This window comes from Dichomitus squalens, assembly GCF_000275845.1.
Source record: "Dichomitus squalens LYAD-421 SS1 unplaced genomic scaffold DICSQscaffold_21, whole genome shotgun sequence".
NCBI classification, from domain to species: domain Eukaryota; kingdom Fungi; phylum Basidiomycota; class Agaricomycetes; order Polyporales; family Polyporaceae; genus Dichomitus; species Dichomitus squalens.
In genome coordinates, this window is record NW_006766903.1 from 209,986 (window position 1) to 226,905 (window position 16,920).

A 16,920-nucleotide genomic window follows, 5' to 3' on the forward strand; every position below is an offset into this window, starting at 1 on the left:
CCGGTCCCTCTTGCTGCTCGCCCTCTGCAAGCATTCCGGCGACCTCGACGCCATGGCCCTCATCCTCAACCCCAGGCTGTCCGCCATTTGCGCCCTCCTCCTCCTCGCCGTCTCCACAGATGCAGCCTTGCCCCAGCCAGAAGCCGTTTCGGTGCCGGGCAGCGTCTTGAGCTCTGCGGCAAGCGTGCTCTCCTCGCTCGCGTCCAGCGTGTCCTTCCCCTCCCTCACTGGCACGCTCACCGCGAGCGCTGTAGTGCCCAGTGCATCTACCGTGACCGCGTCCATTTCGACCGTCTCTGCCGCGTCCGCGTCGCTCTCGACCTTCTCTACTGCCTCTGCCTCGTTCTCTACTGTCTCTACCGTGTCCGTGTCGTTTTCGACCGCCTCCTCTGTGTCCGCATCCGGATCTTTGTCGACCCTCTCCAGCGCCGCTTCCTCCGCCGCGTCCGCTTCCTCTGCGGCAACCACCATCAACACTGGCCCCGTGACCGAAACCAGTGCGTATCATTCCTCTCTCGCTTCCTGGCGGTATTCGCTTTTTTTCTCCTTTTCTCTCTGGCATGCACGCGTGTCTGTGCGTCACTTGCTTTCCACATACCCCGCTTGAATTACCTTGTTCGACCTGTCACTGCCTGGGAATGCCCGGTCGCGGTCGGACACGCTCCCGCCCTTTAGCTCTGTCCGACCGCGAAATGGCATCCCCCGCGTCAGACTTGACGTAGCCGCCACCCTCGACCCGAGCACGCCAACGGCATACGCGACGCGTGTCGTGATCTGGGGGTGCAATTATACCCCGGGCCTACGACGCCTGCTGTGCCATATATATCTTCTGGCAGTAGCTTACACGGGAGGACGTTTTCTTTCTGATGTTCATTCAGATGTGTCTGCTCGTCACTGACACTGGTGGTCATGAGACGCGAGCCGGTGACCCGAATACAAACACAGCGCGTCCGCCGAGCGGCGAGCTCGTTCGACGCCCCACTGCAGCGCGTATGTCTGGTGTTTGTCTTTCCGGAAGCGGACGTGGCCGTGCGAGGCGCGACCTGCGCGTGTCTCCACGCGTGTTTTCGCGCGTCATCGTCGTATCCGTAAATAGCACGGCGACTTGGTGCGCTTCCGCCTCTCCGATCGCGCGTTTTCCGTCCGTGGACGGTCTGGGAGCGGGAGTGCGCCTGGAGACGCGCGCTGGGGGCGAGCACCGCGCTCGCTCGACGCTGCGCATGTGCGCGCTCATGCTGTCGCCTATGACGTCTTCGCGGGCTTTTCTTCTGCCGGTCTTCGCGCGTCGGGGTGTTTTCTCCGTGTTGTTGTCGTCGTGGTGTGCTGCGAGCTTGAGCGACTGGGGACTTGCTCGTGAATCCCTCTCTGTTGGTGGGAAGCTATCGGTGAATGGTTAAGGAATTCGTAGCCATCTTCCATGACGTTCGAGCCTTTGTGCAGTCGGGCGATCATGCCGCCTTCGCTCACCTGGCGTAAGTCCGGTAAACCATCACCGACCCATCGCGCGCGTTCAGTCAGCAGTCGCACCCTACATTCCACACCATCATCCTCCCGTTCCCCGTCCCGCATCCCCAAACGACACGCTGACCGCCCGCTCACGCCCCCAGCCCTGATCACGCTCCCGATCTCCTCCTACCCCTTCTCCGCCTTCCCCGTCCCCTCCGCCCCGCCCGTCCCCGGCGTCTTCCCTTCGACCTCCCCGTCCTCGCCCCCGCCCCCCGGCTCCCCGCTCGTGCCCGACTTCGGCCCCGCCTGGGCCGCCGCGCACGCCAAGGCGCGCGCGCTCGTCTCCACGCTCACCCTCGAGCAAAAAGCGAACGTCTCGACCGGCGTCGGCTGGATGGGCGGCCGCTGCGTGGGCAACATCCCGCCCGCGGGCGCGTGGCCCGGGCTGTGCCTCGAGGACTCGCCCTTGGGGGTGCGCGACACGGACTTCGTGACCGCGTTCCCGGCGGGGATTAACGCGGCGGCGACGTTCAACCGCACGCTGCTGCGCGCGCGGGGCAAGGCGATCGGGCAGGAGTTCAAGGGGAAGGGCGCGCACGTGGGCCTGGGGCCGATGATGAACATGGGGCGGATCGCGCAGGGGGGCAGGAACTGGGAGGGGTTCGGGGCGGACCCGTTCTTGAGCGGGGAGAGCGCGTACGAGACGGTGCTCGGGTGGCAGGCGGGCGGCGCGCAGGCGTGCGCGAAGCATTATGTCAACAAGTGCGTGTTCGTTCATTCGTTCGTTCGCCTTGGCGCGGGGGGGGCGCAGGGGCGTTTTGGGGGATGCCGACGCTGACGGGGGCTGGGCGCGGCGCAGCGAGCAGGAGCACCTGCGGCAGGAGGAGTCGTCGGACGTCGACGATCGGACGGAGCACGAGATCTACGTGCACCCGTTCATGCGCGCCGTCCAGGCGGGCGTCGCGAGCGTCATGTGCAGCTACAGTGCGTGCCTCTGCTTTACTGCTTGTCCTCGCGCGTGCGCCGGGCGCTGACGCGCTGCAGACCAAGTGAACACGTCGTGGGCGTGCGAGAACGACCGGACGCTGAACCAGATCCTCAAGGGCGAGATCGGCTTCCAGGGCTACGTCATGTCCGACTGGGGCGCGCACCACTCGACGCTCGCCGCCGTCGCCGGCCTCGACGTACGTGTACCGCAGCGCTCCCCTGATCTCGCGTGACTGAGCTGACGCTGGGGCCGGGGCCGGGGCGGGTGCGCGTGTAGATGTCGATGCCGGGCGACATCTCGTTCGGCTCGGGCACGAGCTGGTGGGGCGCGAACCTGACCGCGTTCGTCGAGAACGGCACGATCGCCGAGGCGCGCCTGAACGACATGGCCGAGCGCGTCGTCGCCGGCTGGTACCTCCTCGGCCAGGACGAGAACTACCCCGAAGGTGCGTCCTCTCGCCCTCTTTCTGCGAATGTACATACGGGCCTTGTGGGCGGGACGCTGATGCGGAGGCGCGCGCGCGCAGTGAGCTTCAACGCGTTCTTCCAGAACGACCCGGCGACGAACGCGCACGTGGACGTGCAGGACGACCACTTCCAGGTCGTCCGCGCGATCGGCGCGGCGAGCGCGGTCCTGCTCAAGAACACCGCCGGCGCCCTCCCGCTCCGCAAGCCGAAGTCGATCGCTATCATCGGTGCGTCGTCGCCTGCCTTCCTGCTCCCGTCCTCCGGCACCTGGCACTCCGTATGATCGTCGCGCGTGCTGACGGGGTTCGAACAGGGAACGACTCTGGGCCGAGCAGCCGCGGGCCGAACGGCTACAGCGACCGCGGGGGCGACGACGGCACGCTCGCGATGGGCTGGGGCTCCGGCACGACGAACTTCCCGTACCTCATCACGCCGCTCGAGGCGATCCAGGCGCGCGCGCGCGAGGACCGCTCCAGCGTCTCGTGGTTCCTCGGCGACTGGGACCTCGCGGGCGCGGCGGCGACCGCGCTCGACCAGGACGTCGCGCTCGTGTTCGCGAACGCGGACTCGGGCGAGGACTACATCACCGTCGACGGGAACGAGGGCGACCGCAAGAACCTGACGCTCTGGGGGAACGCGGACCGGCTCGTCGCCGCCGTCGCCGCCGCGAACCCGAACACCGTCGTCGTCGTGCACGCGGTCGGGCCCGCGATCGTCGAGGCGTGGATCGAGAACCCGAACGTGACCGCGGTGCTGTGGGCGGGGCTCCCCGGGCAGGAGTCGGGCAACGGGCTCGTGGACGTGCTGTACGGGGCGGTGAGCCCGTCCGGGCGGCTGCCGTACACGATCGCGAAGAGCGCGGCGGACTACCCCGCGCAGCTCATCACGGGCGGGAACACGGACGAGATCATCCGGATCGCGTACACGGAGGGTTTGAACATCGACTACCGGCACTTTGACGCCGCGGGCATCGCGCCGCGCTTCGAGTTCGGCTTCGGGCTGTCGTACACCACCTTCGCGTACTCGGACCTCGCGGTGTGGCCCGTGCGCCAGAACGACCGGACGTCGGCGGGCCTGGAGGCGGCGTGGGCGGCGGGCAAGGCGAGCCCGAACGTCGAGGGCGGCTCGACCGCGCTGTGGCTGCACCGCCCGGCGTTCGAGGTCTCCTTCACGGTGCAGAACACGGGCAAGGTCAAGGGCGGCGAGGTGCGTCTCTCTTCTCATCGTCAGACATTCGCCGATGGGCGGCAGAGGCTGACCCCCCGCGCGTCGCGCCGCCAGATCCCGCAGCTCTACCTGCACTTCCCGGCGAGCGCGGGCGAGCCGCCGAGCGTCCTGCGCGGGTTCTCGGACGTGCTCCTCAACCCGGGCGAGAGCAGGACGGTGTCGCTCACGCTCTCGCGCTACGACCTGAGCGTCTGGGACACCGTCGCGCAGGGCTGGCGCAAGCCGAGCGGCAGGTTCACGTTCTCCGTGGGCGCGAGCAGCCGCGACTTCCGCTTGAAGGGCAGCATCCCCGTCTGAGCCCGGGAGCGATGTGCGCGAGGGGTAGTTGTACTTGATACTTCGCACTCAACTCGATGCAAAAAATGAACGAGAGGGGTCTAGGGCTGGATGGCGGGTTTGGATACGTACATACTGACATTGTGGACTTGTACCTGCGTACCAACTAGACTGATGTACTCAATGTTCAGTTGTGATAGATGCACAACGGCAACTGTGTAATGACGCAGTTACGGTAGCATGGCCTGCGCACCTGTCTGCGCTGCACGTGAAAGTCTGTCCACCCACTCACACGGCTGGCAAAGCGCCAGGCTCCAAGCAGGGAAATCTGTGCAGCAATTATGGGCAACGCAACCTGACCCTGGCATTTCCAGTGGGCCTTTGTATCCCTCTTTGTGATTTGGGAAATCTCATGGGCACGTTGCATCGCTCGTATATCTAGCATAGGTTTTCCTCACTTGGACCATCGCGCTTTGCCTGCCGTGTCATTCATTATAAACGGAAGTACAACTTGAGGTTAAAAAAAGGACCCTCATGCAAGAGATACACTGAGCGGGAGTCGAACCCACGCCGCTTGCTAACAAGATGGAAGGCAAGCATGATACCGTTTCACCATCAGTGTCGTTTGTCTCCACGCAAACATGTGGTTGCAGCCGGAGTGCCCACGGGGAGCCGGTGAAAACGCAGTATAATACAGATGCTCGGAATCCTATATTCGAAACCCCACGTCCATGCAGATCGAACTTATGAAGCTACTATGTTGATCGCGTTCGTGTGGGCGATAAGGCTTTGAGTACGATCGCTCCGCGGCCGGAAGGCACATTTGAACTCCTTCGGATGACTGCAGGCATATGCACCCTCGGTGAGTAGGGCTTGATGACTGAAAGGCTGTATTACATACCTCACGAAGCCAGAGACGAAGGCAGCATCTGGAATGATGTCGCGACCGAAGTCGTCTTTGGCGAAAGAGAGGTCCATGGTGGCGATGATGCTCGCAGCCGCCAGCCACACGCTAGCATCTGCGAAAGCTTGGCCAGGGCAGATTCTGATGAAAGACGTTGGATTCTGACCTTGAATGCAATGTGGATCTAGTGCTCACCTCCGCCCGAATCCAAAAACGACGTCTCTGGGATCGACTCGTGCGGTGTCTTCGGCCGACATCTGCATATACCGGTCTGGGTCGAATCTCTCTGGGTTGGGATATACGTCTGGGTTGTGGGTCATCCACCTCACATCCCTCACTGTGAGTCGGCGAAGGTGCTATGGGAACAAGCGTGCCCACCAGATGTTGGGTATAACCATAGAGCCGTCGGGGATGTCGTAACCTCGATACACATCGTCACAACTAAGCCTGTGGGGTACGCCTGGTTGTCCCCTTATGAGCTGATTGGACCGGACTGTATCTGCTGAGTGAACTCACCAAGAGGTACAGGAGGATTCCATCTGTGGTTCGACGACCACGACCGTGAGTCAGCCTAGGTTCGTCATCACTCGGTTAAGGGATAACGCCGTACCTGAACACTTCTCTGACCACACATTCCAAGTAAGGAAGACTTTCGCGATCTTCGAAATCGGGTAACCTCTCCGGTCCGATGACACGGTCAAGTTCCGCTCGCGCCCTCTGATAGACATTCGGATGGAGTACCATCGCCAGTACGAACGTTTTCATGGTGGTCACCGTCTAGAAAGGAGATTGGTTAGACGTTATCGATTGTGCCTCAGAGAGCGCACCGTATCCGATCCCGCTGGACGTCCAAAAATGAGAATAGATACTGGTCTTCCCGACGGGTTCACTTACCAGCATAAATGACACCTGCGGCGCCTTTAATGTCCTCCTCATAGTCAGCCGTGAGCTTGCCTACTGCGAGAGCTTCTTCCAGTAACGTGACCGTCAACGAAGGAGCCGCGGTGCCTGCCATCTTAACGCTACATCAGACCACAGAACTTCCCATAGAAAATCTCGACCGTACCAGGTCACGCTTCACCATCTCGTAAGGCGTATCCAGCGTCCGACGTACTAGACTCCTCACGTAAAGCGCCTGACGCTTGAATCCAGAACCAGGCATCCAGAGAGGAATACCTTTGACTGCCAGAAGCACGTCAGCGAAGTAACCTAGCAACGCTGCGATATAGCGGGGGGACCCACGAATTGGGAAGAAGTCTACCAGCATGGAACCCGGGCTACCGGCGATAACGGTCTCCACCGTCGTCCGCTCTGCCGTCTCGACCAGTTCGTCGCCAAGGCCAGTGACTCGGTAGCCGTATGCGATGTCCAACACCATAGCAGCGGCCCATCTATGGGGTATTAGGATACTATCGAGCATAATCGAAAAGAAGTCATGCCTACCGCACGATGTGATCCATGAAGAGCTCAGGTTTGTCGCAGAGTTCAGACAATAGCGTATATGTTTCCCGCCGCTGAATGGGCCGATAGTTCACCAGGGCATCCTTGGAGAGGAAGGCATCATGAAGCCACTTCCTTTGCTTTCGGAAGCGTTCTCCATACGGAAGATTGTTGAGTACACTATCCCAGCCCATACTGAAGGGACGTGGGTCAGGCAGACTAAGCAACGAAGTCGTGGACACTGACAGTTCTTTGAGCAAGACGAAAGGTGGCCGGTCCGAGTATTTCCCGCTGCGCTTCTCCAATAACTCCACTGCAGCTTCTTTGGAGTTCAAGACGACAACAGGCGTGCGGAAGAACCTAGCGAAGACAATGTCCCCTACGATCGTGTTCAGGTTCAGCAACAATACACCGATCATGGAGAGAATTTGAATACCATATATTCCGCCCCATTCAGCAAGTCTACGCTGCTGGTATTCCATGGGCAATTGGTGGACGTTGCCGAGGAGAGGAAGTGCCACTGGACCTGGGGGGTATCGATACTTGGCACTCTTAACATACCGTACATACGCTCCAATGATAATGCAGAGAGCGACCAGGGCGATGGGCGCTGACGAGGTTGCGAGTGCGAGCTGCGACCAGACAGCCATCTTCAGAAAGATGGGGAAGTGGGTTAAGAGCATGTCAACCGGGACGCCGAGCTTATAAGAAGTTCGGCTGTATGATGGACACATTCAAGCTGAGCAGTCTGAATGAGAAGCCATGACGCTGGCGCGAGTTAAAATCCTCCGGAGGAGAGCGGATTATTGGCTGGCATCACAATCCTCCGCTTAGACGCTAGGACCTCTTGGTGACGCCAGTGAGGGCGGACCTGTTTCCGATGCGCGCCTCACACGTCAAATTGCCGTGCAAGGTTGATGTCCGGGTACCGAGTTCTAACGTCGTAGTGTATAAGTCTGTGCAAATCGAACGGGGCGCGTGAACTCGAATTCTGCATCGGAAATACTGCTTCGAGTTCGGGCTCCGCCCCAACGCTGTCAGAGTGCGAACCTCAGCTCCACGTGTGACGGAATCATCATCCGTCGGCCTTTGCGCTACGTATCTCAAGCACGCGATATGCCCGGTAGGCTGCTGACCACATCCACGGGAAGATGTAAGGATCCGTCACCGCGTAAACACACGCGCAATTGATATCCGAGGGTGGTCGCACTGAGAATGACAGGTTTGGTCGGTTGTGGGTCGTGTGCGTCCTCGGATTTCCGTACAGATAACATAGATGTACGGCGGGGTACGCCGCCCGCGCTGATAATATCCATGCAGTAAGCAAGCGATTCGGCTATGACCAACAGAGGCAGCCATACCAGCGCTTCAAGGAAGGTAGAAAACTTTCCCTCCCCGTCTGACCGGCGAGCGTACAGTACACCTTTGAAACGAAGGCTAAGGGGATCAATCATAAGAGACGCCTAAGGCGCTTTGTGGCACAGGAGGCAGAGATATCACCATACCTGCTAGCTTCCGTCATGGTTGGGCCACCGGGAAGCGTACGATGGCACTGATGGTGCAGTGCCTGGAATGATTCGCGGACTGTCCCTCGGCACATCTAGATGAAATTGTGCGGGTCCGGTATGCGATGATACCACTGACGGCGCTACACAATGCGCGTCTAGTAGAATCGCTCACCTTTTAAGCGCACCATAGCGGTCGAATGTGGATGCGTCTGACTTCATTCTAGGAAGTGACGCTTCGCTCTCGAAGACTTGCAGTGGCAGCTTCAGTTATCGATGGCGACTGCGATAATCAACATGTGGGGGTCTCGATTCTGTAGCACCTGACCGAAGCCGTGAATATGAGCTTCAGGCTGCGCATGGTAAGTGAAAGAGACCGCCGATTAATTCCTGGATAATAGCCTTGATCTCGCGCTGTGGAGCGGCGCATTGGGCTAGGCACGGTCATTCTGTACGACTCTACCCTTTGACGGCGGGAGGTGACAATCAAATCTGGTTGCGCAAACATGTTAATACGGATGGGGCAGGAAAAGCGTGGTTGTGGAAATACGCGTAGCTAAATGTTGCGACGAAGCGGTAGTACCATGTTGAGAAATGGAGTATCGCCGTTCCGGCTGGCGTTGAGCGTCTTAAGGATTGCAGGCTTCCTGCCACCCAAGGCGCTCCGAGCGTGTTAGAATCCTGGACCTTGTGAACCCAGTTTTTCCCGTCATGCCGGCACCAGTACGGGATACATTGACAGCATGCTGAGAGAACCACAATGCTGGCTCCGGCTGAACGTCGGCCTGCCACCCTCGGTACCTTGGTCAGCATCCAACGCAAAAATTGGAGCCAGAGCCCACCACTGTTTTGCTACCTTGCACAGGCGTTGAATCGACGCCAAACGGTGACCAAGGTTAGGGTTTGAATTTTACACGCGCCTATTTTTCTGACCCATGAGCTCGCTATCATTAGTGTTGCCGCCAAGCCGGGCCGGCTTATCCAGCTAGCTCAGCTTGTCAACTAGACGCCCAGCTTGTTGCAAGAAGCTAAGCTAAGCCGAAACGCCTAGAAACGAGCTGATCGTCAGCTCGTTTTCAAGCCAGCTCGCGGGCTAGCTCCATTGATGATGTCATAATTACCAAAGTTGGTATCTCGTAGGACCGGGAGGTCCCGGGACAGCCGCGACTTCAATTACTTCGAGATGCTTGGCTGCCATGGTATGGCCTGGTAATTCCTGGATGGATGTGTTGACTCCTCACGAGTCATGCCTTGAGCACAGCGGTAATCCTCATAATATCAAAGGCAGCAGTCACCCTCGGCACAGAACAGCCTGGGAATGTGCGCTACAATGCTGCTGGCGAGCAAGATTATAGACTCTCGTGTATCCTGCTTTCTGTCTTAATGGCTTTAGCAGCTGTGTTCGAACCACATCACATATGCAGTCTTCAAGGTAATCCAACACAGTTACTGAACTGTTGAACAATGTGTCGCTCTATTTAGTCGAATAGATAAGCCTACAGGTTCACACTGGATTACTGGTGTTGACTATTTCTGACATGCATACTCAGTGATTCCGTTGTGGCCTTCAGACATTTTTTGGCAGCTCACACCTCCTCAGGGAGATATGTTGAACTTATGCATACATGGTGTTATGTTCTGTGCATGTATACCATGTTGTTACTACACTAGGAACGATGATGCCCAGTTCGCTGTCGGCGCATGCAATGTCTTGCCATATCTGGAATGTGAGCTTGCAAGTCAAGCTGTGGCTGGGGCCTGGCCAGGGAGTTGGCGCCCAGCTAGCCGGATCTCGGCTTAGCTTGCTCCGGCTTGGTGATCCAGCGCGATCCAGCTCGTCAGCTTAGCTTAGCTTAGCTGGCTTGGCGGCAACACTAGCTATCATGCGACTCCTAAACATGTCTCAAACCACCTCCAGTCTCGAGTTACGCAAGAAACAACCTTCTACGGCGAGTATCAGCGAACTAGGTGCGTCCGGCGCAGCGCTATTCCGGGCTGTTCCTCGAGCCCTCGACTTCATACCTCTTGGATCCCGCAATGATCAGCTGTTCAATCTTGCGAGCTTCTTTGACTCTGATCCTGGCAGCTAGTGACTGGATAGCGACGGGGACTATATGTCGTAAGAGGGAAGGTGTGGGAAGGATTGTGAATCGGTGCGTAGGTTTGAGCGCAGCGTCATCGGATGTGTAGACAGAAAACGTGAGTTTTTTCCCTTGCATGTTTCCATGTGTATCTGACATCCTTCCTTCCCCGACTTTCTCCTTGTGTCACAAGACGCCGTCGATGTCGTTTACCAAACCGTCGGCGCACGCGAATCGCCCTGCAAACTTCATGTCGAACGCAGGGGGGGATGGACAAACCAAAAGCGAGACCTGTGAGTGCTTATGCGCCTCTCCTATGTTCCTGGGTGTTTGTCACGGTTTTGGCTCTTCCTACTCTGCCAATCGGTGCTATGTCGTCGAGTCTCTTCCATATGTGCCCGTAGTGCAGCACCGATTTGGATGGCAACGGGATCCTCACGCGGAACAATCGAAGACCAGTCTATTGCTGAATGATCCTGAGACTGTTTGATTGGCCTTCGGCATGGGCGCATAGCTGTACTCTTCGGCTTTACTACTCAATTTCTCGAGTTGGATATTGACGGGTGTATGTGGCAATCTATATCAACACAAGAGCAGCCAGTGACACTTCTGTCCAACACAATGCAGCCGGGCTCTTTCTACGTTGGCAGACAGTCGTGGTATCGAGATGTTCACATGCAATCGGCACGCACGCGGTCAGAGACTCTTCGGCAGCAGCCGTCGGAATCTCGACACCCGTGCCTGAGCGTCGTCTCCATTGTCGACATGCATCGCACAAGCATGTCCAGGCGAAGCTCCGGTGAGTACGGCCTCTATACTTTACGCGTTTTTGTTCCTGCCGTCCTCCAGGACAAACCCCTTTAGGAAATGCTCCTGGGTCGCGGCTGTCAGTCGCGAGCATTCGAATCGCCAGACGTACGGTCCGCAAAGCCTCGACAAGTCTTGGCGTTATCCCTTTCCTCGACCACAGCCAGACCAGTGTTCCGCAGGCATTCTCGCTACCAGATCTGATCACAGCACCTGCATAGTCTTCCTGACAGCCTGGGCGACAGTCAGAAGTCAGTGCGTCCTCTCTGTTTACGGCAGTCAGTTCTTCTATTGCATCCATGTCAGTAGAAGCAAAGCTAGGAGATAAGGGGTTGTCAGGACCGGCCGAGATTTGAGCCATGCTCTGAATAGAAATGCCCCTTCTAAACCTTGTCGATGCTCTAGACGTCGAAGCATGCCGCAACGGCAGCGCCGCCCGTATCGAGCTTCGTGCTACTTATATATCTACCGAGCGGGCCTTACGTCCATCTCTTCCAGCTGCTCTTTCGAAAGTCGCTGTGACATCTCCCTTTGCATTAGAGAGCGACAGGATGCGTCGTCTGCGCAAGGTCCGAGTGGCATCTGTCGATGCGACCCTTGGATCCCATTACTTATGTATCAGTGGCAGATGAAGGGAAGATCGTCTCACGCCCCTCGGACCGGGTATCTGTGCGTCACTTCATGACAGCGGCAATCGCTCAGCACGATACCTCCGCACCCTGGAGGCAGTGTCGTTGCCCATATCGACCTTAACGTCCGGCTTCCGTCGTGCTGCCGATTGTTCTAGGTAAGTCACCAGGCTACCATTCTCGCACGATCGTCATCTCTCGGAATCTCGGTCGACTCGGGTGTACGTGTCGACTCTTCTGTAGTTGGCGGAAGCAGGGCGGTCGCGACCGACCGACGCCGGCCTGGTACTCTTGATTGACATCCTGAATTCCGTCATCAGTCTCAAAGGTCCTTCGTAATCATGCGCAGACTACCTCTAGTCGACATTTTTCGGTCCTCTATCGCAGGAGAGTTGATCATACCGGTCGTGCGATGTTCTTCAGTGCTAACGAGATTCGCGCTAGAAGTGCTTGTTTTACGTTAGACTGGGAAGAGCAAATGGGCGACAAAGCTGCTCGACACTGAACAGAATCAGATGCTGGCAGTTTCCCATGGAATTGGAAGACTTACGGCAATCCTGCTGCGACCCAGATGATACAATTACTACGCATCCGTTGGTCGCAAGGCAGGGGCCGCGTGCGGCCCACTTCAGTCAGATTACTCCCTGTGAGTCCTACTGCGATCTCATGTTCAGTCAGAGATTTGTTCTACTCATTCGCAATTTTGCCCCAGGGTTGAACATGCGTTCGACTCTAGCTCGTACAGTGGGCTCTCCTGCGTTTCTTCGCAGGGCATATCGAGATATAGGTGGTGTTCTCCACCAGTTGCTTCTATGATACATACGGATCTCTGGTGAGAGGTCTCACACAAATGGGAGGAGCGGCCTTCAGTTTGCAATTACTCCGAGCCGATGAAGAGAAGGAGTCGCCGCCCGACCACATCATGATGCCACTGACTTCGAGATGTCGTCTTGACTCTTGACGTTGCTTCTCGTCCTTCATGAGCACAAGGGTGCAGACTCATCAGAGTCAACGCAGCACTTGTACTTCCACACGAGTTCCTAGTTCAGGTTGGAGACAGGGATGCAGGTAGGTGAACAATTGCCTAGGACTATGATGATTGTCGTCTTGTCCTCACTCCTACCGGTTGTCCATACCGAGTCCAAGAGGACTTGAGTAGGTGTGCTGGCAGTATGTTACACCGAAATAACGTCTTCAGAAGATCTGAGGGGAAGGAGCCCATCAGCCGATGCGCACGCCACGAAGGTGATCGAATATAAACATTGGACAAATACGAGCGCTTCTCGGATCGATGCTTCTTGTGGGATGCAATAACTGCTTCGACTGCCCTATATTTGCTCTGCTCCCATGAGGAAGGTCCCCGAGCGAAGTCGTGGGTAAACAAGGTCCACGGTGCGTTTTCTCCTGACTAGCATTCGACCAAGTTTATCATGAGACACATGGGTCAGGACCAATCAAGAACCGCGTTGGACGGCTTCTATCAAACGATGCGCGCACATTGCCGCGAACTTTGTATTGCCATAAGTCCCGCACATGTCGGGCGTCTCCATGCGCTCGATTTATTCTCATGGGGCCCATATAGACGTGATTGAGCTGGTCTCTTAGGCCTGCGCCAAAGTCCTCTTCTCTCCCAAAGGTCGTTTGGCCCCCGCAAACATGTCAGCCGAGGATTCATTCCCTCTGCCGAGAGCTGAAGTACGTGACTCAAACACCCAGGATTCAACATGCGCTTATCTCCGTTGCTTGCAGCTCATTGCGTTGTTTCTCGAGTCGCTGCTCTTTGGTGCCTTCGCGGTGCTGTACAGCATATCAATATGGATTCTCTTGTATCGTGAGAAGCACCATGGTCGTTCCAAAGTGCACAAGTGGATGTTCGCGACGGCAACGACCATGTTCGTCCTCGCGCTTGCAGTGAGTAGCCTGTCAGTAACGTTACCTCCTTTCCCGACCCAAACGTTTGCAGCATCTGTGCTTCGACGTCCAAAGGGCAATCGAGGGCTTCATTGCGAATGGTGGTACACCCTCCGGTACTGCCGATTTCTACAACCGATTGAGTAACCCAACGCACGTTGCAAAGTCGGCCATCTATATCACACAGACGCTGGTAGGGGACGCCTTTGTCGTACGTGCCCGCTATCTTTCTCAGTTGATACCAGCTCATGGTCATCTATAGACATATCGGTTGTACGTTGTGTTCAACCGCAACCCGTGGATTCTCGTCCTGCCTCTTTCGCTCTTGGTTGGCACCGGAAGTAAGCGTTCATTGCCATGACTGGGTATAAGGCGGACTAAAGATTTCTGCCGACCTAGTCGCCGGATACGGCATCTGTGTCGTGCTGACGCAGATCAAAGGATCCGGCGCTATCTTTTCACGCAATCTCGTTCCTTGGATAACTTCGTTCTTCTCCCTTTCTTTGACAACAAATGTAATCACAACGAGTGAGGGCGCACCGATTTCCTTCCTATGTCGTTTGTCTCGTGCGCTCTAGATTGATCTGTTGCAACGTTTCTAGCACTCATATCTGGACGCATCATGTGGTCCAACTACAGGGTCCGGAGATACCGCGCAGGCTACGCAGCTGTGACACATTGGGGCGTAGTTGAAACCATCGTCCAATCCGCAGCCATCTACTCTGCTGCGCTCGTCTCCCTGCTTGCCACGTATGTCTCCGGCTCAAATGCCCAGTACGTCTGCCTTGACTCCCTGCAACCTCTCATTGTAAGTACATTCCCTTCTGTTCTGCGGAATGATCACACGTCAAGCTGAACTGTGCATACGTCAGGGCATCGTATTTACGCTGATCATCATCCGCGTCGGCCTCAACGATACTACGAGCGAGCACTCGAAGGGACACATGGCGGATTCTCGAATTACCACGACTGCTCCAGTGCTTCCTCCTAACGGAGCGGGCTATCCTTTGCGGCCGCTTGCTATCAGTGTATCCGTGTCAAGGACGCACGATCGGACGAGCTTCGAGGGATTCGACCGGAAGGAAGCAGCCGTCACCAAGGATTCGGATATCGAGAGCGGACATGGTAGCACTCCATGAACGCTCTAGCCTATGTCCGATGGGGTGGACTCGGGCTCGAAGAATGACTCGACTTGTCATGCAGAGTACGTGATGTACATGTGCGATGGCAGCTAGTTGCGGTGTATTTGTCCATTTCCTTTCGTTGCTTGTTAAGCATATACTCTACGCCAAGGATGACGGCCGCATGTCTCCACTGTAGTTGTCTGTACCTGTGTTGACTTGTGTATGTATGGAGGAATGGTCCCACTTTTGCGCGCTACACTGTGCCATGGCGGATTGCTTTGGGAGCTTAGTCGATATTTTCTTGGTCAACCCACTTACATGGCAATTGGCAAGATGGCGGAGCGATCCGAGGCGTGTGACTTCAGAGGAAGTTCGCCTGCCTCAGAGGGTTTCTCAGGTTCTTCTGCGTGTCCAGGCGTGGGTTGAAATTTCAAGTTGACTGTCGGATCTTTTCTCTACCTTTCAGTTTGACAAGATAGAGGACGCCCGTTGCAACACACGTTGGTCCAAAGTATGCCTTAGCTTTTCAACTGCATGCATAGCATAGAAGGAATGAGGTCCTACAATATCACACATCAGGCAATCAAGGTCTCCATCGATGTGTAGCGTTCTGGAGTTGGAATGGAAGTCAATCAGACATAGACCAACCGACAGCGGCGCTGGCGTATAACGACCGTTGTATCTCCCAGACGTCAAATAAGCACGGCGCCCAGTGTCCAACGGTCCTATATCATGACAGCGTCGGTTGAGCAGCGAAGCGATGTCCCATAGCACAATGCTGCCTCTCATCCCATTCCTGACTACCCCTCTGCTGAAGGTCCCTCTGCTAGCAGGACACGCCATGTGCACATACTGGAGTATGACGCCTCCTAGGGGCGCCGCACCTGCGGTAGAGCAGAAGACCAGAGGGGAGCCTCAGCCGGACTTCATGTCCACGCGATTTGCGTGGATCTTGAAGTACTGCACCTCGGCCACTAAGGTACGTCTGTCTGCTACTTTGCCTCACATTTGTCGCAGACAGTATTCAAACGGGCTCACACCAGATCATGATGTGTGGAATCGCCGCTGCCGAAGTCGCGGTCCTTCTCGCTCAGTACTACCCGGCGTCGGAATGGAGTCGGGCCGTCTCTCGTTTCCTTCCCATCCCAGGACCCTCTGCACTACGCATTAACGTCGCAAGCACGATAGCGTCTCTCCTTGGAGTAACCGGAGGGCTGATTCGCATGTGGTGCTTCCGCACCCTCGGACGGTTCTTCACTTGGGAGATTACTGTGAGGGAGAAGCATGAGCTCATCACCAACGGGCCGTACTCGTTCGTGCGTCATCCGAGCTACACTGGGAGTACCATGGTGACAGCAGGGAATATTCTGCTGTTGACTACTGGCGGCTCATACTTTACCGAGGCGGGGTTGTGGGACACTATCGCGGGGAGAGCGGCAGGGGCGTTGTTCATCGGGTGGAGGACGCGGGTGATTTGTCAACTGCTTGGGAGAATTAGGAGGGAAGATCGATTGCTGCAAAAAGAGTTTGGACCTCGATGGGACGACTGGGCTAGGCGGACACCGTACCGTCTGATACCGTTGGTTTATTGAATTTGTACCGGAATGCTGTTGAGTTGGCACCATCAGTACTGTAGGCTGTCGGGCGCTTCTGTGAGCGAATGCGCTCGGTTATCTCCGCTATCGATGAAGTTTTGCCGCCCGCTCTTTCACTGAGACATCTCGGTGCGTTTCTGTCACCCCGAACAACAACCGTGACCGATTACAAGTTCTAGCTATAGGATGGTGTCGTGTCGGGAACCATGCTCCGTTTCTATTGCTGTCTACTCTGCGCCAGATCCACCGAATTCGCAGACTTGTTCGCCTCTGTCAGTGCGATGCACGCGTTGAATGCCCCATTGTACATCTGTCCTAGGCTCCTCTAGACCTGCGCTACCTGCTCCCCCGAACTACTCGTGACCACAGGCAGAATGTGAATATAACTGCGTATATATTATTAAGCTCTAGTGCTTACTCAGTCCAGTAGCTAACTAAGGTGTCAGGAGATATCTTTCGATGAAGTCACTGCGACACCCATCTCTCCCACAACTATCGTATCAATGGCATCGAAATGGAA

The 16,920-nt window shown here is 56.6% G+C and overlaps 5 protein-coding genes and 1 non-coding gene across 6 annotated transcripts; 3 read left to right on the forward strand and 3 right to left on the reverse strand.

The window, feature by feature from the left end:
* Positions 1–52: 52 nt before the first annotated feature.
* DICSQDRAFT_201362 (uncharacterized protein) lies at positions 53–4,654 on the forward strand (the record flags this gene model as incomplete). Its single annotated transcript, XM_007366973.1, has 8 exons — positions 53–497; positions 1,608–2,208; positions 2,306–2,430; positions 2,491–2,630; positions 2,711–2,879; positions 2,961–3,128; positions 3,215–4,107; positions 4,183–4,654. The coding sequence occupies 8 exons, from the start codon at positions 53–55 to the stop codon at positions 4,423–4,425; spliced, it is 2,784 nt and encodes a 927-aa protein (XP_007367035.1). The 3' UTR covers positions 4,426–4,654.
* Positions 4,655–4,948: 294 nt separating this feature from the next.
* DICSQDRAFT_t112 lies at positions 4,949–5,026 on the reverse strand. Its single transcript has one exon. It is a non-coding gene; the product is annotated as a tRNA-Gly (tRNA).
* Positions 5,027–5,148: 122 nt separating this feature from the next.
* DICSQDRAFT_63149 (cytochrome P450) lies at positions 5,149–7,398 on the reverse strand (the record flags this gene model as incomplete). Its single annotated transcript, XM_007366904.1, has 13 exons — positions 5,149–5,245; positions 5,306–5,449; positions 5,504–5,632; positions 5,687–5,768; positions 5,825–5,847; positions 5,919–6,085; positions 6,136–6,149; positions 6,203–6,323; positions 6,375–6,490; positions 6,551–6,699; positions 6,752–6,943; positions 6,995–7,127; positions 7,185–7,398. The coding sequence occupies 13 exons, from the start codon at positions 7,396–7,398 to the stop codon at positions 5,149–5,151; spliced, it is 1,581 nt and encodes a 526-aa protein (XP_007366966.1).
* A 579-nt stretch (positions 7,399–7,977) lies between these two features.
* DICSQDRAFT_137612 (uncharacterized protein) lies at positions 7,978–8,944 on the reverse strand. Its single transcript, XM_007366905.1, has 4 exons — positions 8,804–8,944; positions 8,254–8,745; positions 8,110–8,185; positions 7,978–8,050 (listed from the first exon to the last, which is right to left on the reverse strand). Exon 2 carries the CDS (start codon positions 8,699–8,701, stop codon positions 8,546–8,548), a length of 156 nt encoding a protein of 51 aa, XP_007366967.1. The 5' UTR covers positions 8,702–8,745; positions 8,804–8,944; the 3' UTR covers positions 7,978–8,050; positions 8,110–8,185; positions 8,254–8,545.
* A 4,413-nt stretch (positions 8,945–13,357) lies between these two features.
* Positions 13,358–15,018, forward strand: DICSQDRAFT_162091 (uncharacterized protein). The gene is made up of 7 exons (XM_007366906.1): positions 13,358–13,465; positions 13,520–13,681; positions 13,734–13,892; positions 13,944–14,022; positions 14,081–14,209; positions 14,284–14,489; positions 14,554–15,018. The coding sequence occupies exons 1-7, from the start codon at positions 13,427–13,429 to the stop codon at positions 14,818–14,820; spliced, it is 1,041 nt and encodes a 346-aa protein (XP_007366968.1). The 5' UTR covers positions 13,358–13,426; the 3' UTR covers positions 14,821–15,018.
* Positions 15,019–15,580: 562 nt separating this feature from the next.
* DICSQDRAFT_107686 (uncharacterized protein) lies at positions 15,581–16,397 on the forward strand (the record flags this gene model as incomplete). Its single annotated transcript, XM_007366907.1, has 2 exons — positions 15,581–15,784; positions 15,849–16,397. 2 exons carry the CDS (start codon positions 15,581–15,583, stop codon positions 16,395–16,397), a joined length of 753 nt encoding a protein of 250 aa, XP_007366969.1.
* Positions 16,398–16,920: the final 523 nt, after the last annotated feature.